This window comes from Nilaparvata lugens, chromosome 6 (assembly GCF_014356525.2).
Source record: "Nilaparvata lugens isolate BPH chromosome 6, ASM1435652v1, whole genome shotgun sequence".
In the NCBI taxonomy this organism is placed as follows: Eukaryota; Metazoa; Arthropoda; class Insecta; order Hemiptera; family Delphacidae; genus Nilaparvata; species Nilaparvata lugens.
In genome coordinates, this window is record NC_052509.1 from 17,906,824 (window position 1) to 17,932,057 (window position 25,234).

Here is a 25,234-nt window from a genome sequence, read left to right on the forward strand (position 1 = left end):
TATATTGTAAAAAAAAAAACTGTTCTTCATTTCACTCTGTATTTCAAATTTATTTTACCATTAGGCTATTCTTAGTCATTTATTATATTCTATTTTATAAATATTTTTTCTTTTCTACGTTTCTCAATCTTTATATTCTCTTACTCATGCTCGCGAACAGACGAAAGTCTTGCGAGCTACACATTCTTTTGTACTCTTTATTTATTTTGTATTTTTGTGTATTTAAACTATGTAAAATGTGCAAAGAATGAATAAATTGAATTTGAATTGAAAGCTTACATAATTTCCTACACTATTCTTCATTTCACAACTTTTTTTATACCTCCACTATAGTGAGGTCCACATTATAATGGCAGTGTACGATTGACAATACTGTTGCTGTCCTTTTCTATCATACAACAAAACAGATACCGGTAGCAATATCTCTCTCTCGCTTTGCGATGTTGTCTATTTGCCAGAATATTTTATATTCACTTTTGACAGTGATTGTACAAAACTGACCAAACAATTCTCAGCCGCCATTTTTTTCTTTATTCTATCAAAATACCTGAGTACACGTCGTATAATTGATTTAAAAAGTATTTTTGAAACAATGAAATAATTTTTAAACATTACGGTATCCCGTATGAGAAACACAAATTGAGATACCTGAAATGGCATTTTAAAAGTTGATAACTAACCATCCTAGACTTCATCCATGCTTCAGTTAGCCTACCCGTATAGGTTAAACCTACTCGTACCGGTATAAATAATATTGAAAAGTTATTTCAGAGTTAATCCATTGAAATTACTTATTTTTAAATAGGATTTCCATTTTTCTATTATTTTTAAAAGAAATTGGAATAGAATACCTACCAAATAACTCAATTTCTGTTGTTTTGAAATTCAGATTGTTGTACCGTATCACAGCTTTTTAAATTAGCCGCCATTTCAGGTTTATATAAAAAATAAAAATCTGATCTGTTATGAAAGCAAATTTTTGAATCAAATTATGAAAAAATATATTTTCTTGATTAATTTGACATTAAATTAATTATTTTATCAAGGAAATGATAATTATTATTAAATTAAATTTAATGGGATGAATTGAGTAACAGCTGTGTACAGTCAGTGGCAAAATGGAGAGACTTGGCAACGTTTTTCTCCTATCTTTCTTTACTGCCATTATAACGTGGACCTTACTATAGTGTTTTCAAGATATCCGCTCTTGAAGGTGTGACGATTTTGAAAAAACACGTTTGCCACCCCCTAACCACTATCATTACCCCTGTGCTAAGGGGGTGGGGTGGTTTAAACATACCATTTTTCTGTTTCTCGCATAAAACTCAAAAACTATGGATCCTAAGGACTTGACTGTCACATAACAAATTAAAGCTTACCGTGTACATGATTTCCTACAATATTCATTCTACAACTTTTTTATATCTCCACTAGTTTTCAAGATATCCGCTCTTGAAGGTGTGACATTTTTGAAAAAAACACGTTTGCCACCAATTTTTTCTATTTTTGCTCTTTTTGAAAATCGACGGGAAAAATCCATGCTGATTATGAGCTTATAGAGAATTAAATTCTCTTCAATTTGATGTATAATATTTCACACTTCCCCTTAGCACAGGGGGTAGGAGTGGGGACTTTTGATATGTTTACCTCCTTACTATCCTTAACAGAACTGGGGGGTCAAAAATAGTCTTCCAAACTTTTCCCTCTATAACACTTCGTTGACTGGGTTATATTGTTTTCAAGTTATTTGAAAACTATCCCAGAAATGAGACTCATGTCAGTTGATAGGGCTTATAAATAGCTATCCATGGTATAAATTTGAAGAAAATCGTTGAAGCCGTTTTCGAGAAAACTGTGAAAAACATGGTTTTTTAGTAATTATCCGCCATTTTTTCCACCATTTTGAATTGAATTTTATTGAATTTCTTATTGTGGGATCCTCATGGTAAAATGACCTTAAGTTTAGAATTTCAAGTCAATTGGTTGATTAGGAATGGAGTTATCGTGTTACAGACATACACACATACACACACACACACACACACACACACACACACACACACACACCACACACACACACACACACACACAACACACACACACACACACACCACACACACACACACACCACACACACACACACACACACACACCACACACACCACACACACACACACACACACACACACCACACACACACACACACACACACACACACACACACACACACACACACACAACACACACACACACACACACACACACACAACACACACACACACACACACACACACACACACACACACACGTACACACACAGACCAACACCCAAAAATCATGTTTTTGGACTCAGGGGACCTTCAAACTTATAGAAAACTTGAAATTAGGGTACCTTAATTTTTTTGGAAAGCCATGATTGTGTTCATGAGAGGTTGCGGTGCATGTACGGCTTCGGCGAAGTGAGCAGTAACCAGAAACCACGTGACTAGTGCACCACTACTTGCTCCCACCGAACGAAAATCGAATTCTGGTTCACCGTTTTTGAGCATACTTTTGAAATTAATCGTTTACAGATTGGTGGACAAAATAATAAAGGTGTTATCAATATGAACATTTCAGCTATTATTTATTATTATTGAATTAATAATAATTATTAATTTATAATTTGAAAAAATATATATTTTTAAATGTATTATACCTACAAGCTTGTCCAAGCCAATATTATCTTTTATGTAGGTTGCAACAGACCTATGTTATCTTATCACAACAAAGCTGGAGTATTGATTAGTTCTTATAGAAGCACTAGGCTAATCATGTTTTTCCTTAAAAAGTTTTTTTAAATAATTAATGATGGCTCGTGCTGTCATCAATGAAAATTTGACTACTTTTTCTATTGAATTAGTGTTAATGAATAAAACTTTTTATGGAATATTAGCGAAATGTTAATAATTAAAGTTTCTTGATTTATGTCTACTATCCAGACATTTATCAGGATAGATCCTAGCCTAGGAATTGCTGCAACAATTGATCGTTTGATAATAACATTTGAAGGGGGTGTCTGTGACACAATTTTTGACTTTGCAGCTTGATTTGGACTAGTTGGTAGTTGATCATATCAAAAAAGCGCATCTTTATCCCCTCTGTTGAAGGTGTGGAACCACTGAGTTGACACTTGTTGAAGCAATGAAAATTTCACCCCATACATTGAAGCTGCTATAACAATGAGAGGAAAACTTGGAATAGTGGAAAAATACAACATTTCAAAGAGAATTCAATGCTCTACAAACCTACGATAAGCATCAGTTTTAATGATGCATTGTTGGAGAGTTATAAGCCCTGAAAGAGCAAAACATTGGATAAAAACCTTGTTATTTCAACAATTACACACCTTCAGGAGAGAATATCACAAAATTTTACTGAACAAAAAGAGTAGACAATTTATTAAGCTTCATTTTTGAATATTTTGTTATGTCGTTTGAGCGCATTGTTCTCAAGATATGAGCGTGGAAGCAAAACGCTAAAAAATGCAACTTCTAAACCACCATCATCTCGTTAGAACATGAGTTGGGAATAGGGACTTTTGGTACCGGTATGTTCTCGTCCTAACTAGCCTCAAAAAAACCGCAAAGTCAAAATTTTTGTTTAAAACATTCCCTCCAAATTCCTTTGTCAATTGGTCTATTGTTGCAAAAATGGAGAGTTCACACTCAACACTAAAGCTGCTGCAAAAAGTCTAGGAAAATTCGTAAAAGTCAGAAATTATACATCAAATTGAAGAGAATTTACTACTCTATAAGCTCATAAACAGCATGGATTTCTCCTATTGATTTTTAAAAAGTTATTAGAGCAAAAATAGAACAAAATTGGTGCCAAGCGTATTTTTTCAAAAATGTCACACCTTCAAGAGCGGATATCTCGAAAACTAGTGGAGATATAAAAAAAGTTGACGAATGAATATTGTAGGAAACTATGTAAGCTTTAATTTGTTATATGACAGTCAAGTCCTTAGGATGCATAGTTTTTTAATTTTATGCGATAAACCAAAAAATGGTACCTTTAAACCACCCCCACCCACTTAGCACAGGGTGTAGGGTATGGGACTTTTGATATGTTTTCCTCCTTACTACCCTAAACAGAACTGCGGGGTCAAAAATTTTTTTCCCAACTTTTTCCTCTATAACCTTTCCTTGACTGGACTATTTTGAAAGTTTCGTCGCAAAGAACGGGCACAGGAAACCGTAAATCGAGTTTGTAACTAATCGAGACTCGAGATCTCGATGGTTGAGAATTGAAGTGAGTCGATACTACAAAGTCGAGAGTCATCAGCTGACTTTCTGGTCGATTCATAAAAAGTTAAAATCGTCATTTCGCGATAGGTTATGTTGAATTTCCATGCATTGCTAGTTTTTACAAAAGTTTATGAATTTTGAATTTAAACTCTATCGAGATGAATATTTGTGTATTTCTATGTCATCACCAATGGATATAAAAAATCATGGCAGTTATTCTGGCAAGGAATTTCCGTGGCATTTGCACTAGTTGTGTTCGATTTGAATGGCCAAAAGGTGAGAGAGCAAATTTACTGGTTATTTTTAGACAAATGTCCCTGATTTGAATTTTTTAGAAAATTTTAAAATTCAGCGTCCAATCTATTCTAAAAATCAGATCATAGTTATTTTGTTTTTTTATAGGTGATCCATTTTACCGGGAAAGGTTATTGCATCATAGATTGACTGTTTATCTTTTTTTTAATTCTTTCCTTTTCAAATTCTTTGGGATGAATTAAAAATTTTCATTCAACCCATTAACTTTTACTACCTATCTCAGATTTCTTGAATTAATGAGTGATTAGCCTATGTAAAGCAATACAAACATCAATATCAATACTTTGATGTTCTTCTTTCAATGTATGTAGTTTCAAATCACAATAATATTAATTGTTATGACGTTTATGTTAAGGTGCAATTCCTTGGCGGCGACTCAAACCGCGCCTCTAGAGCCGTCGCGGCTGGTGAACATAATCTATAAATTTCAATAATTCATTGGTTATGTATCGTAAAAGCAATATAGTATCCTGTATCCAACACTTCAAATTTATTAATCTGCCGCCATAATGTTTATACAAAGTAAAAATCTAATAAATCATTGAATCTAATAAATTTATTGGTTATGTGCTCTAGCCGCGCGGCTCGAGACGTTGCTAAGGAATAGCATCTTTATAGCCACACAATCTTGTCTAAGGTAATTAACTTACTAGGCTATTTGAGATATTTACTAAAATCTGAGAGGTAATTATTACTTTTTACACGGCTCTCTCTCGAAGACAGAAAGGCCCGATGCTCTATCCTTTACTAATCACTCCCACTACCAAACAGCATTCTCCCTAATTTTGTGTCAGCATCCAGTTGCGCATGCTTACTCCTCTCTACTACTCTGTCCAGGCTACAAACAGTGGAAGGAGAAATAGGTTTCCCCTCTTCATGTTGAAAGTGATATCTCTTGGACTTTAGTTACTATTAGAATTTATAATTTAATGAATTAGTTATGTTCAAAACTTAGCTAAACTTCTTGCAATTTTCATTTCTTTGAGAGCTTTTAAGAGCAGTTGTAATGATTTCAATAATTGTTCTACTTTTATTTTGTTTCAGAAAAGCCAACTGTATTTCCTGACACATATAACTCGTACAATGTACAAAGCGATTGGTACAACTGGTGGGAGAAGAATGATTGCTTCAAACCTAAATCTGAAAGTCATTCTGACAATAAATTCTGCATAGTGCTGCCTCCACCCAATGTGACAGGCACTTTACATTTGGGACATGCCTTGACGGTTGTCTTGCAGGACGTTCTGTCCCGATGGTAAGTAAACAACAGCAGTGATTGCATCATATATTCCACTTAAATTCCTCTGCTTTACTATTCAAATTGAGTTTTTTTGAAATTGGCAAATTCTAATTTTCTAGCTATCAGTTATCCTAGAATCCTTTCAAACTTTTTGAAGCAGGTCTTTTCAATGTGTGATTTTTTCCAAGATTAAATCGAGCATTATATTTTATCGCTTTTAGTAAAATGAATTTTATCAAGTTGATAATTTCATTCTAATTTTGAAATTCTCAAAACTCAACTTCGGAATGTACATTTAAAAACATGAAATGAGTAGTGAAAGTCTGCTCACTCTGCACTACTTTTCTCTGCTCTACTCTAACTCATATTTTCCCTACAAAAATATACTATATAGTAATTTTTCATTGTATACAGGCCTGTCTACACAGGCTACCACTTTTTTGAATATATGGATACTGTACCACAGATGAAAAAACGCTTTGCTAGGTACATTGTTCATATATTATGTATATGAGTAGATGGACATACTATTTATAACCCTTAAGGCCGGTTTCTGAGCTAAGTTCTACACTTAAAACAGCTGAGTCAGAAAATTAGCTTTCCGAAACGGGGCGTAGTCGCAGTCCACGTTTAAATCAAATTTCGAAAAACTAGAAAATTGAACACAAAATAAAATAAAGAAAGGATAGTGTAAAGTTTCAGCTACTTTGAATTATTTAGGAATGTTTCATTTCATCAAGGAAAAAACCTCCCACTACGCCCAATTTTCTGAATTGGAAAGCCAATTTTCTGACTCCAGCTGTTTTAAGTCTAGAACTTGGCTAAATCCCGCGCTCGGAAACCGGCCCTTAATGCTCTTTTCAAGGTTCTACTGCGATTTTTAAAGTTTTGACGCTATTTTTCATGTTTATACTTAGGAGAAACCTATTAGAAGGAATATTGTTGAAATGGGTTGAATCAAGTACTATTTTCAAGAGTATTTTTTGTAATGTGTATTAGTATTTCTTATCTGGAAATGTGAATTATTACAGGCATCGGATGAAAGGCTCGGATGTGCTGTGGGTGCCGGGCACAGATCATGCTGGCATTGCAACGCAGGTGGCGGTTGAGAAGCACCTCATGAAGAAGAAGAACCTGCGAAGACTGGATGTTGGCAGGGAGGAATTTCTGAAGCTGGTCTGGAGTTGGAAGAGTGAGAAGGATGACACCATCAAGAAACAGCTGCGGATGTTGGGTGCCTCTCTCGATTGGTCCAGGGACACCTTCACTATGGATAAGGTTCCTAACTGAGTATTTTCTTATTTACAGGAATAGAACATTTTTAGCAAAAATAACCATTTTCACTGATGATTATAATTGTGTTCACAGAATTCTGTAAATTGTGTTAGGGAATGATCAATGGGATGCATACATACAGGAATCGAACCCATGACCGGTGAAACGATAGCAAACTGAAGTTCCACCTTGTGTGGGCTCTGCCTGGCTCTCAGAGAGTCCCACACAACGTACGCTTAGCTTGCGGAGCTCATATCTTTGCTTAAATGCATTCTGACATCCATTTTGGAAAAATGTAGAAATTACTGAAGTTGCAACCCTCAAGTCCACTAGGCAAGCCGATGTATACTGGGTCATCAACTAGTATTGGATATTTATTTATTCATTCATTTGCTGATACAATTACAAATCATGAATATGATTGGGAAGAACAACAGGCATAGCCCAAAACTATTATGTTCCCAAATTTAATAAATAATAACATGTTTCAAAAAATAGGTCATGTTACTGTGGAAAGTTGAAGTTCAATTTCTGTACAAAAATACAGGATGTTTGAAAAAACTCCCTAGTTTTAGGTACAGTATAAATTTAATGTGTAAATTGATGGAAAACTACATCAACAAGTACATACAATGAAAGAGAGAACCTTTAACTTTTATTTAAAATCAGTACACTTCAACAAGGGATATATTTTCTGCCCTGCACACGACGAGACCATATTCAAGTTCTCGCCATGTATTCACCAACATATCAGGTGTAACTGTCCCAACCGCCATGACGATTCTTTCCCGTAAATTGTTTATGTCTCTGATTTTTTCACTGTTCACAACATTTTTTATATGTCCCCAAAAGTAAAAGTCCAGAGAGGTTAAGTCCGGGCTTCGTGGTGACAAGCAATTGTGCCAGCTCTCCCTATCCACCTTCCGGAAAGCCCTAACTCAACTGAGGGAACTGTTCCCTGGCGCCGTCTCCAGGTCAAGCAGGTCTGCTAACTGCAGGGGGACAAAACGTAGACAGTTGCTGAATCAAACACCACAAACTAGAATAGTGTATATCACTTTTTACAGATTCTATGACATATTGGAACTAGAGAGTTCTTTTTCAAACACTCTATTTATATGAGCTAGAAATTTGAATTTAGAATGATTAAACACCAAATTATAATCAAATATTGCACTTAATATCACCGGACTTCATTATTATAAGATGTTTGAAAAGGAAGCTAATTGCGAGATATTTGTACCTATTATAAATAAAATTAAGAATTCTTATTCTGAAACGACAAGAAAATTATACTTTTTCTATATAGATAATCATAGATATCAATTTAACCGAAGTAAACCTCAATAAATATTTGACAAGATGACAAATAAAATGTATAACAATTCCTTGGAAATTAAAAGACTTCTACAGTGTTTAAATGTTGTTGAAGTATGTAATTTACTTCTTCCTCTTAATCTCTGCCACCTTGTGCCTCACAGCGTCGGGGTAGCCTCAGACCGTATGTAATGCACGCCATTTTTTAATTGCTAAATCTTTTCTAAGAGATATTTGTAAACAGTACATTGATCCACAAAAAGCAGACTTTCTCTCATTGAGTTACCAACTAATTTGATAAAATAGTTGATTTTTGTATTCGTCGTTCCATTAAATAACTCAGTTGCAACTTTTCTACTTGATTCCAGAACTATAGTAGAGCTGTTAACGAAGCAGTAATCAAACTATGGAATGCAGGCCTTTTCTACAGAAAGGAAGCCCTTGTAAATTGGTCTTGTTACTTGCAATCAACGATTTCCGATATTGAAGTGGAGCATAGACTGATAAATGGACCGCAAAATCTCAATATACCTGGTTATTCGTCCCCTGTCAAATTTGGATTAATTGATGATTTCGCCTACAAAGTTGTTAACTCAGGTTAGTGTTTTCTCAATTATTGATCCAATTATGATTTTATTAAAATTATATACAAATACAATTTATTATATTTTCATTTTTTTAAATATTCAGATAATTCATGAGTTGATAATATCAGCGATTTGCCCACATAAACCAATAAATTTTACCTCAACATATAGACGTGAAATATGTTACAAAAAATGCAAGATTGAATTTGAATCGAACCCGAGACTTCAGCAACAGCAGACTATCGTTGCAACGCTCTAAATCTTAAGGCTGCACCAGCTCTGATTTTTATTGATATTCATCTCAGTATCTAGATATAAAATGAGAAAAGAATCCTTGTTCCCTGTTCTTTTCACAGATTTTTTTTTAATGACTCGCACAATGTGTAGTCAAAAACAGCGAGTCAAAAACATTGTGCTGGAATCACGCCAAACCAAAATAGTACATAGTTTTTAGTTTGGTCTTTTTCATAATTAGATTTGTTAATTCTGATAGATTGGATTAGAATCTTGGTACATTAAGAAGTTGAATTAGCTTAGTAAGTAGAATTATAGTGAAGTTTTTCAGCATAGAATATTCACAGTCTTACAGTAGCGCTCGTAGAGTAAACATCTTAGTAGTTTAGTTTCACCGTAGTGATAGTTTTCAAAACAATCATCGTTCATCAATAAGTGGGTCACTGGAACATAACCATACAGCAGCTATCTTCATACGTCATCGTCGTCGGATAGATGAGGTCACCAACCAAACCACCGGATGGACTGATCCCGCAATTCGAGGAGGAGGAAGAAGAGGATAACTTTCCAGGGAACCAAGGACCCAAAGTACGAGAACAACCAGGTAAAATGGAAACTGTTGAACAATTATTGCTGAGTGAATTCAACACAGACATAATGAACATGAAGAGTATCTCTTCGGAATTCAAGGAATGGGCTTCGTCAGAATTTAAAAAAAACAAGGTTTCCAGAGCCGAATATGATAATTTCTTAGAATTAGTTCAAAAATTAGCATTGGTAATCGTGAAAGTAGAAACGAGAGCAGTTACTATTAGCCAAATAAGTGATACTTTAGGGCATCCGAAAATTCATGACTCATTACAGGACATAAGCAAATCTGTTCAGGAAATTAAAAATAAAGACAGGCCTATTACTTACGCAGACATGATACAACTACCGAAAAAAGCTACTTCAAGCGATCCCCAGTCCAATAATCAAGTCAGGAAAATCCTTCCAAAAGAACAGGTAGTCTTAATTAAACCCTCAAATTCCACCGGTAATGAGAAACAAGACAGTGAAAAAATAAAAGGAACACTGAAAACCAACATCGCGAGAAAGGATAACATTAAAATAAAAAAGACAGTACCCGTTAGAGGAGGAGGTTTACTCATTGTTCTGGATTCTCTAGAGGACAAAAAGAAATTATTGAAGAATAAAGCTGTGAATAATGATCAAATCAAGATAACTGAGCCCCAAAATAAAAAACCCAGGATAATTGTTTATGATGTTCCATCTGATCTCACTAACAAAGAGGTAACTGAAGAAATATATAACAAAAATTTTGTCAATTCAGGAATAGAAAAACAAAAATTTGAAGAAGGTTGCAAGCCATCATTCAAATTAGGGCCGAAAAACAAGGATTCCGTGCATTGGGTAGTAGAATGTGAACCCGAAATTAGGAAAGCAATAATTAATAAGAAAAAATATTTATAGATATGACATCATGTAGAGTTAATGATTATCATGCAGTGCAAAGGTGCTATAAATGTCAAGTCTATGGGCACATCACAAAACATTGTAAAAAGGAAGAAGATATCTGTGGTCATTGCTCCATCACAGGGCACAACATCAAAACCTGCCCTTCAATCGATAAACCTCCAGTATGTTTTAACTGCAAAAGAGCTGATAAACCCTCAGACCACAAAGTAAACTATCTAAAGTGTCCCAGCTATGTGAAAGCATTGCAACAATCAATTGATCGAACAAATTATGGAAGTGCTTAAAAAGATTAAAAATAGAATTTCCAGCTCAAAATCATCAAATAAATTCACAGCATCAAATATAAAAATAGATATTCAAGATTTCCTATCATCTATTAAAAAAACAGAATTAATAAAACAGTCAGCGAAAAGTAGGACGTCTTTGATTTTCAGCTTTGGTCAATATACAGATTTTAATTTATCATTAGCTCGCTGGAATAAAAATTGTTTACGTATTTCAGAAGGCGTTGCACATTCAATCAAGAAGAAAACGCTGAGTCAAGATGAATACAATAGCTTACCTACTGTTTATTTACGGAACGTAAATAATAGCTCAATTCGTTTTCATCTTGTTAAAAATTCATTGACATTGATATTAGCGCAAAATAATAACAATGAGGCTCAATTAGGTATCCGTGACCTCTTACTGGTAATAGACGAATATGCATCGATAAATAAATACAACATTACGATTGGAATAGATTCTTTTGATATTGACTCCGAGTTTTCATGCTTGGACATTTTAAGTTTAGTAATTAAAACTAAAAACCTGAATTATGTATTCTATTACAGAGGAATAAACAATCTAAAGTTCTTGGATGTACCACATGAAAACGATGGCTCTGAAGATTGTCCAAAAGGATACCTACCGTATGATTCTATTCTTTATGCTTATTTGAACAGTATGATAGAACTCAGGAACTTTATTCAACAGTATGATGTTCTGAATGCGGATTTATATAGGGGAGTACTATCATCACTGAATAGTAATATCTCTTCTTCAGCAGCATGTATTCAAGAGATAAGGCGAAACGAGATGAACATCTACGACAATCGACTTAAGACTTTCCTGTGGCCGACATCCACTACATATCGAATGGGCTTCTGTTTAGAAAATGAAGGAAAATACGTACCCTACAATGAAACAACAAAGTCATTCTTAACTAAGGAAAAGTATATTCTAGTCAGTAGAGACACCCAAATCATGCTGAATGCTGAGCTGCTGAAGAATATTCTAAAAGTTGACATCACAAATTGTAAGATGCCAAAAATAACTTGGATGGATGGAGTTCCAGGGTGTGGTAAAACTCACTTTATCCTTCAGCAACATACACCAGGTAAAGATCTCATTTTGTGTCAGACAAGAGCTGGAATAAATGAAATTAGGCAAGAGGTGAATAGAATTCACAAAAATAAATATGAGAGAATAATTAAACAGGATTATAGAACAGTTTCATCTTTTATAATAAACGGATCAAAAAAGCAGTACAAACGTGTTTTCATAGATGAAGCAGTATTAATGCATGCAGGTTTCGTGGGATTTGTCTCATCTCTCGCTGGTGCTTCTGAGATTATTCTGCTAGGAGATTCAAACCAAATACCTTACATAGAGAGAAGTAAATTAACAGCTGAATGGTCACACATTTCATCTCTCTGTGAGAAGAGAATCCATCAAACAGTAACTAGAAGGTGTCCAATAGACGTCTGCCATCCTTTCCAGCTACTACCAGGACATTAGTACGAAAAATGAGGTCCTGTTATCCGTCAGACCTCCAATAACAAATGGAGAACTTGGACCACTTGAACCTAACACTCTGATTCTTACATTCACTCAGCTCGAGAAGAAAACAGTGCTAGAAGAGCTGCAATCAAAACTTCACCCTTCAGTTAAAGTCCATACAATTCATGAAGCACAGGGCTTAACTCACAAGAATGTAGTTCTGATAAGGAACAATAAAAAACAACTTGGAATATATAACAGCACACAACATGTAATAGTAGCAATGAGCAGACACACACAAACCTTCAGATATATCACAACAGGGCAAGAAGATTTAGTGCTGACCCTAATTCGAAAACTAAAGGATGTTAGTGAAGAGTTTCTCTTAAGCTGGAATGAAAGAAGAATGGAAGGGATTAATGAGAGTTTAAATAATGAGTAACAACAACTTATCAAATTTGTTCAGCTTCGAGGATCTTGATTATTTTGAAGAAATAAACGATGAAGTGATCAACAACAGTCAACAACTTTGTGCAGCATTGAGTTCTTGTGATTTGAGCATCTTCTGTCTCAATATAAGGAGTATCAGAAGAAATTTTGATGAGCTGATGATTCAATTGTGCGACATTAATTTTTCTTTTGATGTTATTATTCTAACCGAATGCTGGATTAGGACTGAATTTGTACTCCAGTCCATTCGAGGATATGATGTATTTTCCACCATAAACAACCCATTACAAAATGATGGTGTAGTTGTTTATGTTAAAGATAGTATAAATGTACAATGTGTTGAGCTACATATTAACCAGGCAAATGTCCTACATATTCGATTGGATGCAGCAGAAAAAAGTGGAACATCCTTGCAATATACAGATCACCGTCCTTCAATGATATTACAGATTTCCTGAGTGACTTGGAATCGATCCTGAATGAATTAAGAGGGCAACAAGTCATATGTGCCGGAGACATGAATATTAACACCCTTCAAATTCGTCCACATCATCAATTGAATGACTACTGCGATCTTCTAAGCGAGCATGGGCTCAGACTCTGCATTAAACAAGCAACCAGAACTACAACAGAAACTGCTTCTTGCATAGATCACATTGCTACCAACTCCAGAGATAATCTTTTTCCAATCATTTATGAATCAACAATAACTGACCACTTCACCACAATTCTAGGAGTGCAACATATTTCGAGAAATAGTGCAAATGAAACTGGAACACATGAAATAAACGAGAAAATAGACATTAATAGCTTGAAGAATGAACTACTGAATGAGGAGTGGATTCATGTTTTAGAAGATAATAATCCAGATACATCTTATGACACCTTCTTATCAACTCTGAGACAACATATACAAAATAATATCAAGCAGCATCGGCGGCAGAAGAAGTACAAACCCATCAAACCATGGATCACCAGAGGTATAGTAGCAGCAATAAGAACCAGAAATCTACTCAACAAAAGAAGAAAGGAAGACCCAAACAACATTAACTTAACCAACTTCTATCGTCGGTATAGGAATACACTCACAGCTTTAATTCATGAAACAAAGGACCAATACTATAGAGAGAAATTGTATGAAGCTGGAAAGGATAATAAAAAAATGTGGAAAGTAATCAAAGATGCTACTGACTCTAAATCAAAAACAAAAATGAAATTGAATGCTATTAAAATAGATGATAGGATTTTCAATCTAAAGGAAAATCCAGAAACTGTGCTCAACCACATGAATAACTTTTTCACAAATGTAGGTGAAGAAATGGCGGAGACAATAATAGATTCCTTAAGAAAACCACTAGACCAAATCATATCCCAATATAAACCTGTTACAAGAACTCTACACTCCATCTACTTTCACCCAGTAACTGAAGATGAGCTTCTTGAAGCTATTAGTAGTTTGCGAAATGACAGTGCTCCAGGACTTGATGGAATCAATAATAGAACATTGAAGTCGATAAAAAATGTAATTGTAAAACCATTAATTCACATATTTAATTTAAGTCTGTCAAAAGGAATTTTTCCAAAAGCTATGAAAGAGACATGTGTTAGACCATTACATAAAGGAGGCGACAAAACAAATGCCACCAATTACAGGCCTATTTCACTTATAAGCAATATTTCTAAGATTTTGGAAAAACTGGTAAAGAAACGTCTTGTGAATTACATGGAAAAAAACAACTTACTATCTAGGAATCAATTTGGTTTTCGTGAGGGGAGGAGTACAGAAGATGCGGTATTAGAATTGTCAAATTTTGTCACAGATAAGCTAGAAAATAACAAAAAATGTGCAGCAGTGTTCCTGGACCTAGCAAAAGCTTTTGACACTGTTAATCACAGTTTGCTGCTGAAGAAATTAGAAGCCATGGGAATTAGAGGAGTTCCTCTAGCATGGTTTAGATCATACCTCTGTGACCGGCGTCAAAAAGTCAAAGTTGAAGAACATCTCAGTTCAGAGGAAACGATGAAGTTTGGGATTCCCCAAGGAACAGTTCTTGGGCCAATTCTGTATTTGGCATATGCAAATGAGCTATGTTCAATTAAGATAAGAGGAAGAGTAATAGCTTTTGCTGATGATACGTGTATACTATTTGAAGGAAACACCTGGGAGGAAGTTTTTAATCTGGCACAGGAAGAATTGATCAAAGTCGATAAATGGTTAAGAGAAAATTTGCTTACAGTAAATGCAACAAAAACGAAATTTTTAGCCTTTTCTCTGACAGAACGGACGAGACCACCGGATTCTTCAATAATCCTGCATCACTGTGGAAGCACCAACAACCCGTGTGATTGCCCTTCAATTCAACAAGTCAATGAAATAAAATATTTAGGAACAATAGTGGACAACAAATTCAAATGGGACAAGCACATTAATCTATCAATTACCCGGATCAGGAAGCTTCTCTACAAATTCTATCAACTCCGTAAAATCCTCAACTATGAGACATTAAAAACTGTTTATTTTTCTTTAGTGCAATCAATTTTAAGATACGTCATAATTATCTGGGGAGCTACGAATTTTACACATGTTGAACCTCTCTATAAACTTCAAAAACGAATACTAAAAATAATAGGCTTCAAGGAGAATCAATTCCCCACGAACATTCTTTTCAAGGACAGTAAAGTACTGAGTGTAAGACAACTCTACATCCAGGCTATCATCACGCGAATGAGGAGAAACAACGAACACATAAGACTGGCAGATCATAACCATCAAACAAGGCAGAGAAACACGTATTCAATAGTACCAAGGATGAACACTACATTTGGGCAAAGAAACTACACATATTTGGGACCAAAAATTTATAATTCAATACCAAGTTACATTAGGGAAGAATTCAATAGACACAGGTTCAAGAAAAGTTTATTTTCCTGGTTGGTTGATATTGGAGTGGAAAATTGTGAAAATTTAGTTAGACTGTAAATATTGAAACTATTTATTCTTCATTCCACTCTTTACTGTTTTTCATTTTTCTAAAAATAACCTTTCTTATTATTATCCTTAATAGAACATTAATATTTATTTACTAATTCCATAATTTTGTTTGTTTGTATTATACATTTTTACTAATTTTATTATAAAAAACTTTAATCCCATATCAGTGAATGAAGTTTGTAAATAGTAATTATTACACGCAATAAGCAACTAATTACTTATACCCCAACACATATAATATATAGTGGGGTGTATATTTATTCATTGAAATTATCATTTATTCATTGTTGAAACACCGCTGATTTATGTAGTTATATTACAATACTATATTATCAATATTCTAATGTTGCATTCAATCTTCATTGTAATTAATAAGTTTTCATAATATGTGAAATTTGCTGCATAATTGGCTGTTGTACTGTAATTTATTGTAGATTCGTGTATGAACCAGAATGTATTGTAACTTACTTGAATAAAATTTGAATAAAATTTGAATAAAATTTGAATAAAATTTGAATAAAATTTGAATTTGAATAAAATTTGAATAAAATTTGAATTCATACTTAATAAGCTGTCTTTTTGAATGAATTAATATTAACTTCAAAAAAATATTTTATCACATTCCATGTAGGCTAATTTTCAATTTCATTTTACTGTATGAATAATACATTATTTGTGGCTGTAGATAGATATTTTTTTAATGACAGAAAAATAAATTATGCTTATTAATATTTCAACCGCCTCAGATGAGGGTTGAGATCTCTAACACTAAGGGGCGAGTCATGGATCTACTAATCCACGGCGGAAAATAATAAATAAAAAAAAATAATAAACACGTTAATTATTTTTCAACACGATGAAAATTCACACAGAAAATTCATGAACACTAGAGTCTGATAAAGTCCTAATTCTACACTTCTAAAAAAAATCAATAAATTTATTTTTAATATTATCAACATTTCAATATGTTTTACGAATTATTCTTTTTCATTTTTCAGACAAGGAAATAGTTGTATCAACGACTCGAATAGAAACAATGCTGGGCGATGTGGCAGTTGCAGTAAATCCGAACGATGAAAGGTATAAGGAATTGCATGGGGCTAGACTGAGACATCCTTTGCGTAACTCTGATATACCTGTCATCTGCGATGAGGCTGTTGATATCAATTTTGGCACAGGTAAGGATGCTTACCTCACTTCGGTCCGGTATAGTATCAATTCAATCGAGATAATTTTATAATTTTGCATTAAAATTGTATACTCGAGCTAACAACCTCTCACAACGTAGATTTACTTATTGGTTTCTTAAATAAAAATTCAAAATCTATCGTCTCGGTAAGAAGAGTATTTTGATTTTGTACGGTATTGATTCCTCAAGTACCTTTTAACGATTTGTATAATCAAACAGAAATACATTACAAATTATTACTTCACTTTACTTTACTTTACTTATGCGTCATAATAGAACTGCATCATGAAGCATCGCTCCTGCAATATGTGACACGTCAAAGTGTAATCCAATATATCTCTAATATCCTTCATCCACCAAACCCAACAGACAAGAGAACACAGCAAATTTCACATAACAAACATTAAGCAAAAATTCAAAAATCATTTATTTGCCAATTATAAAGATAACAATAATAAATAAAACAAATACTTCATACTTATACAGAATAAAAATAACATTTTAAACTTAAAATTTAATTGGCGTTGCCAGCAAAACCTAAGTTTGTGTGCTAGCAACGAGTACCAGAAGATGTCATTCAATTTAACATAAACATAAAAGACGATTAAAACATTTTATTTAAATGGTAGTAATAATAAATGGATAAGTTGAATAACAATAATAATTGTAGTAATATAATGTCTAAAAAAAATGTAACTTAGTGGAAATAATATCAAAGAAAAAAGTTTTAATAAAGTAGATTCTAACTGTACATGAGGCGAAAAACATTGTCACTTCTGATCTATCTCTCTATATTTTTAATGGCTGATTTATTAAATCTATCTGAAATTAATTGGTCTGGCAAAATATTTATCAATTTATTACTCATGTATATGAACTGTCTGCGGCATACTGTTAAATTTGTTCTAGGAATGTAGTAATGATATAATGAACCACGGAATTATACCACGGAATGTTTCCACGGAATGTTTGTTTCAAAGAAATTTTTATACTTATGAACGGCTAGAATTAAATTTTTCACTTGAAGTTGTCTCACTGTTAAAACTGGGAACTTACTAATTAACTAATTAGTTAGGGGAAATTAACTAATTAGAAGGTCCGCTAATTTGTACGGACACAATACAAGAAGGAATTCCCTTAGTGTTTTTTTTTTTTTTTTTTTAATTCCCTCATGCCCTCAATTTCTCTGATGTGAGATGGGAGTGAATTGAATATTTTAATTCCTATATAAAACGGGCCATTCTCCAGCAGACAAAGTCTATGAGGTGGTTATACAAAACCTCCAAACCTTGTATTATGGTGATGACTCACCTGGTTCTCCTCATATAGGCAACCCGTCTATTCTTGAAGACGAAGCTTGCTAAATCAAAAGTACAAATAGCAGGATCCGTCAGCAATTTCTTTTCTTTAAAATATTATTAATACTTACCTAATAACTTAATTCAAATAAATTATAGTTCCTATTTGTAAAGTGTTTGTTATTCTTCCTTCAACTCAAAATGTAGACATAAGCTAGTCATTTTTCAAATATCTATGAATATCACAATAATTATGAGGAAAGAAAATTGCTGTTTCATAGCCTAAATCTGTTTGTCTTTTCACTTTTCAATTGTAATTGAATTATATTATGTATTATTATTATTATGTATCATTTTGTACTAAATACCTTTTATCTTAGTTTTTTCTTGTTTACACCAAACATCCATGCAATTCAAACCAACGATTGTACCGGCAGCAGTTTTTCAAAGGCTGATTACTCTTATTGATGTCCTTAAAATTTAAGGACATCAATAAGAGTAAATTTTAATAATGTAGATTGTGCTTTTAAATAACCTTCTACTTTTTATTGAATTATTTCAACTTTGATGAGCTTCTACTTATTTTTTATTGGATTCTCTCGAATTGTGAACATTTTCCATTCATTCTTTGTGTCTTGTTTACAGGCGCAGTGAAAGTAACTTCTAGTCACGATCATAATGATCACAACTTAGCTTTAAGGCATAGTCTTCCATTCATATCTGTTATCAACGACCAAGGACTGATCCACAATTTCCCCAATTCATCCTATTCGGTGAGTATTCTTGATAAAAAATCCTTTTCATAAGCTTTATCATCTATCATATGAACAATCTTGTTTTGCAGTAGATCTTTTTTGTTGATTTCTCTGTCAATCTAATGTTTAATGCTAACAATCTATCTATGAGAATTATGATATAGAACATTGTCAGTACTTATAATTTCTATTCATCCTTAATTGAATAATATGAACGATTTCCGCAAGAGTACGACCAAAAGGGGTTGGAAAAAACTGAAGGCAAACCGACGAAATGTTCTGGAACTGACGATATACTGACGATCAGAAGACTTTACGGTAATGTACTTTTAATTGTACTGTTTAATAGAAGTTTTATAAATAGAGTCGAACCGCTGTACAACGAAGTCGATTATCCGGAGAAAAAATTCGTTGCAGAGAGATATTCGTTATTGAGAGGTTGTTCTGTCAAGAAAACTGCCTCAATCTTATGGATCTTGTAATATCGTATCACGGCGGTGAATAAATAAATATGGAACATAAAACATATAATCGGGAATGTAGGTACGGTACCTCAATAATAATACTGAAATTAAAAAATTCATGCTGTTTTAAAATTAAAAAAAACATGTTTTTTGAATATTTATAGAATGTAATGAGTAAACTCACAATTTACTTCCAGAAAACTTGATTTGTACTATTTGTAGAGTTTAATCAATGTGCATACTCAGTACAGTAGCAATATTTTTCAACTTCATTCATAAAATATATTTTAATACTTTTTACACTAGCTACTATTAGAATGAACATAACATACTGTAATTTTGTCAATAACTTCACTATAAATACTATAATAACTCAACTTTCCTATTTGTAATGTTTCATTTGAAAAAGTGAGTAATTTTCAGTTTAATTTTGCATTTTTGAATAAAACATCATGTTCATAAACGACTCACATTTATTTAATGTTGTCTGGTACACTATTTTACAGTTTAAATCCTTCCCTAATATTTTTTAAAGCTTCTAAAATATCTTGATCTGACGGATTCTTCTCCTCAGGTTCGTCACAGTCATCATCATCATAGTCAGCTCTAGGAATTGAAATGTGTGACAAAAGCAAAAATGGGAAAGTCCAGTCGTTCACCTGCCTGGTCTAGGAATGACAAGTCCTTGAAATTCTATTTCCAGTAACTTGCATTCAATTTCCGACATGTGTTTCAACCTCTATTGACTGTCTACCACCCAATCTTCTTCCTACCTGAATTGCCATTATTTTTAGTCTATTGACCTTTCTGCTGAAACGTGAATTGATCATTCTTCCTTGAAAATGACCGTCTGCTTCCAATACACTACATTTTGTATGTTGAAGTCTAGAGAAAACTTTGTTGTTGAGAGGTCCAAAATTCGTTAAATAGAGGTGAATAAGCAGCTAAAACTCTAAGATTTCATGGGACCAGGTAAAAATTCGTTGTGTAGAGGATTAACTGGAGGTTCTTTATATAGAGGTTCATCTGTACTATTTTTTTAAATAGTTTGTAGAGTTTACGGTTTTGCCATTACGGAGACTCGCTTCGTAATGAATCAAGCACAAAACGTTTGAGAAGAACTTGTTGTTCTCGAGAAACCATAATCAACAATAATCTTCCGTTTTACTGTTTTAAATGTGAATTTATATTGAAATTAATTACTATCTCTAGACGTTCTTTCTTAATTCAATTGAGTTTCTTATAGATTGCTTCAATTTAGTAAAGCATGAATTATTTTTCTTGCAGGGTATGAAGAGATTTGAAGCAAGAGAAGCAATAAGAGAAGACTTGAGAAAGCAAGGACTGTATAGAGATCAGAGACCTCACCAGTATCAACTACCCATTTGCAGTCGGTCTGGTGATGTCATTGAACATCTTCTAAAACCACAATGGTGTGTATTATTTCGTTGCTCTAGAATTAATCTCAATATGATAAGAAGGTATTTTTTGTATATGAATGTTTACAAATTTATTGTAAAAAGATGCAAGCAAAGGATTTTAAAAAATGAAGTATGCTAACAATATTTTTAAATTTAAAATATATTAGGAACACTTATTTGCTACTAAAAGTGCTAGATGTGTAAAAATATAACATTTTCAATTCTCAGTCATTGTATGAATATTATGGGTAGTTCCATGACAGTAAAAAAATTTGGATTGCAATTTTTCAAATGCATTTACAGAAGTCTTAAGGGTAGTTGATAGCAAATTAATTTAGTCTAGACAATTAATTCTTCATTGTGAAGAAAAAACATACATTCAAATACTCAAGACAAAATTAATTACGATTTTTGTTCAATAATTAAGTTATGATTCTCATCAATTGTACTCTAAGAAATGAATTCAGTATATCAGCTTTTTGCACGAATGAATATTTTCCCCAAGGTACTGATTCAAACGTTTTTACAGGTTTATAAATTGTAAAGACATGGCTGCAAAGGCTCTTGAAGCTGTAAAAACTGGGCAGTTGGTGATACAGCCTAGCTCTTTCGAAAGAGTTTGGATGCATTGGTTCGAAAATATCGAGTAAGTTGAAATGCGAAATTACAATGACATTATTGTATTATCTGTAGAATTACTGTCCACGTGTTGCACCAAATTTATTCCATGACCAAAGAAAATTTCAAGTTTTGATCCGATCTTTATTGCTAGATCCGATCCTATGACTAGCATTTTACAAAAAAAAATCCTCAAAAGTTGAAATTCGAATTAATTAAAAAATTTAAATTAGATATACCTTTTGCTCTTGTTTGAAGTCGTGATGCTTGAATTTTTTTCTGTTCACAAGAGTTAATATGATAGTTTATTAGAAGAAATAATTAAAAATTGAATTTATAATTTCAAGCTCTATTATTTTCTATCTGTTATGAAAAAAAAATGGAACCAAAAACTAACTAAATTAGTAACTGATTATTAACAGTTCTCGTACGGTACTTCTGAATTAACCTCCTTGTATAAACGATAGATCTTACTGTGCTAACTATTCATATTATCAAGTAGATGGCTCTTCTATTATAGATGCTTCATGGTATTTCGTTTATTCATTTATGCAACCACTCATTATTAAAAAATATAATGGAAGAAAAAGCCCTTGAATACCCCTAAACCAAATGTGCACTAAAAACCTTTCTAAATAGGGTTACTAGGGCGATTCCTCCATGTAGGAAATGAGGAAGTTCCTACACTTTGATACAGAATAATAATAATGTCTTCATAGTGTATCTATAGGTTATAGAAGCATGCGAATACATATCAAGATATTATAGAAAATACGGAATTGAAAGATACAGAGCAGTAAGGTTTTGCAACATAAGAAGGCTTGTAGCGTTGTAGGAAGTCTAATCTATTCCTACAATTCGACACTAGCGCTGCGCTGCATGCTAAGTGGACGCGGAAGGAACTACTCGTATATGAATGATTGAATAAGGTCCTTCGTAAGTAGCTCCTCAACCACATGGATTATCGAAACGAAATAATCGATATTTGATCCAATCGATTGACTTGCTGACAATGTTTCAACTTTCTGCAAGACCTAATGAAGTCTCCATAAGGACACGGACAATATTTCAATGTAAATAGTTTGGAGGCTGAGTTGTCGTGATTTACTCCTCTTCTTCCTTCATTAACTGCATTTCTAAATTGAATGACTATTTAGTGGACAATTATTTAACAGGGACATTCATTGAAAAAGCAGGAGTGATCCGTGGTCTAGTGAATAGAGTGCTTGCGTAGCAGCACAGAGATCCCGGGTTCAATCCCTCTCATAACCAAAAGTTTTTTAACCAGATCACTCCCGTATTATCGGATGGGCACGTTAAACTGTCGGTCCCGGCTCAAGTATGACAGTCGTAAGGCCCATTGACGGCTTAAATTATATATTCAGGCAGTGGGACCTTCCCGCAAGGGACTCCCCACCAACAAAAGCCATACGAATTTACCTTTTTTTTATTGAAAAAGCAGACTAATTCATCTAGTGCTCACTATCCCAGCTACAAAGTGCTTCTGCCGAACGTACCTTTTCGGCTCTTAAACGCATAAAAAAAACACTAGGAATTCAACCATCAAAATCGACTCAATGGACTAGCTTCCCTGTGTATTGAAAAACAGTATTTCAAGAAATTGATGACGGAAGCAAAATTCTACGACTCTGTCACCAAAATGTTTGCTTCAAAGAAGGATCGACGAATCGAATTAAATTAAAAGTAGACCATGATGTGAGTAACTTATCATTTTGAGTTGTGAACTTGCATGTTGTGTTTATGTAGGCCTAAAGGTGCGTACAGATATAAGCGCCGCGAACATGAGCAATAGCTTTTAATCAGCTGATGCCAAGCTTTTTATAACTATATATCTTACAGTTTCTGTAAAAATACAGATATAATCAGCTGATTAAAAGTGAATTGCTCATGTTCGCGGCACGTATATTTGTACGCACCTTTATATGCCAGCATCCATACATTTGAATTTGTCTATGGCAGAAAAAGTCAATGTGATCTTTTCCATTGCGACTATACTGGGGAGGGGGGTTGTAGCCCTACTTATACTTTTTGACTCCTACAAGTTCAAAAATCCACGAAGCGCCACTGTAGGGTTATGTCCTCTTTTCACTTTTCAACACAGTGATGAAATAAAAACCTATATTATGTTCTTTCATCGTTTGAACTATTGTAGAGTTTGGTTCAAGTAGTGTCCAGTGAAAGAGCAGAGCGGTGATTGGAATCTAGCTTCTAGTGCAGTCAATAAGTTTACATATTAATTTAGCAATAGCACTAAGAGTTTGTAAAGAGAAATTCACCGTTTCATTTTTTAGTGGTATGTTAGGAAAGGAAAAAATAGCTCATTAGTCGTTGGACTAGATATAGTGAGGTCCACGTTTTAATGGCAGTGTGTGATTTGCAATGGTGTTGCTATCCTTGTCTATCGTTCAACAAAGCAGATGGCGTCATCTCTTTCACGCATTGCGATGTTCCACATCGCTTATCAACAATTATTGACAAAATTCAACTAGTTAACAAAATATTTAATCTCAATAATAAAAATTTATTATTACATCTTTCAAAAATATATTTTCTTGACAAATAAAATAAGATTAACTATTTTCAACAATAATGAACAGTTAAATTCATCAGATATACCAGTATCAGCTGTTTGGGCGGCAAGGCTGAGATCTGCCAACCCTTTTCTCCTATCTTCCTACACTGCCATTATAACGTGGACCTCACTATAGCTATAGTAATGACCAAAAAAATGTATCGAAGGCTGGCCACTAGCGGTAGAACATGAATAATACTCGTAAACATGCATGCACACACATATTTATCATGCATGCGTGTTTTGTCATCAGCGAGAGGCTTCTAACATAAAATGAATAAACAACAACATTAAATAAATCACTGGAAAATTACAAATTATAATTATAGAAAAGTAGTTTAACCTCAAATAGAGCAGCGAAGAAAAAATGAACAACAAAATAACCGGAGATTCAAAAACCTAACCTCAAAAATGTTGCTCAAAACCTGTCGCTGTGATGACTTCATGTGTATCATGCATGTTCTACCGTTAGTAGCCACCCTTATAATGTGTCTTATAATCTACTTTTGAGTAGAAATACATCATATTATTTGTTTATTTTGAAATATTGATACATTTTTTAATTTGTCGATGTGTTCAGAGACTGGTGTGTGTCACGACAGCTGTGGTGGGGCCACCGACTGCCCATCTACCAGGCATCCACTGCAGAGGGGGTGAAGGGGGGTGGTGAGAGCGGCCCAGTGTGGGTGGCCGCGCACTCCATTGAGGAGGCCACTGCGCAGGCGGCGGCCATCTTGCAAGTGGGTGGAGCCGATGTGGCGGTGAGACAAGACGCCGATGTGCTCGACACCTGGTTCTCGTCAGGAATATTCCCCTTGGCTGCGTTTGGCTGGCCGCAAAAGGTATAACATTAATAGGATGTAGTTTAAATTGCAGATAAGTGCCATTGAATCCTCTGCATACAGACTTATGATTTTTACACTACTTGTGCAAGTTTTAAGTGGTAGAATGAATGAT

The 25,234-nt window shown here is 33.9% G+C and overlaps 1 protein-coding gene across 1 annotated transcript in view; it reads left to right on the forward strand.

Annotated features, from left to right (window-relative positions):
- Positions 1-4,340: 4,340 nt before the first annotated feature.
- Positions 4,341-25,234, forward strand: part of LOC111052470 (valine--tRNA ligase) — a 35,421-nt gene continuing 14,527 nt past the window's right edge. Inside the window, exons 1-9 of the mRNA XM_039430304.1 lie at positions 4,341-4,565; positions 5,649-5,859; positions 6,876-7,122; positions 8,805-9,033; positions 16,938-17,117; positions 19,072-19,199; positions 20,933-21,078; positions 21,596-21,712; positions 24,858-25,119. Of these exons, the coding sequence (XP_039286238.1) occupies positions 4,496-4,565; positions 5,649-5,859; positions 6,876-7,122; positions 8,805-9,033; positions 16,938-17,117; positions 19,072-19,199; positions 20,933-21,078; positions 21,596-21,712; positions 24,858-25,119 (1,590 nt within the window). The 5' untranslated portion in view covers positions 4,341-4,495. The remainder of the gene's footprint in view (positions 4,566-5,648; positions 5,860-6,875; positions 7,123-8,804; positions 9,034-16,937; positions 17,118-19,071; positions 19,200-20,932; positions 21,079-21,595; positions 21,713-24,857; positions 25,120-25,234) is intronic.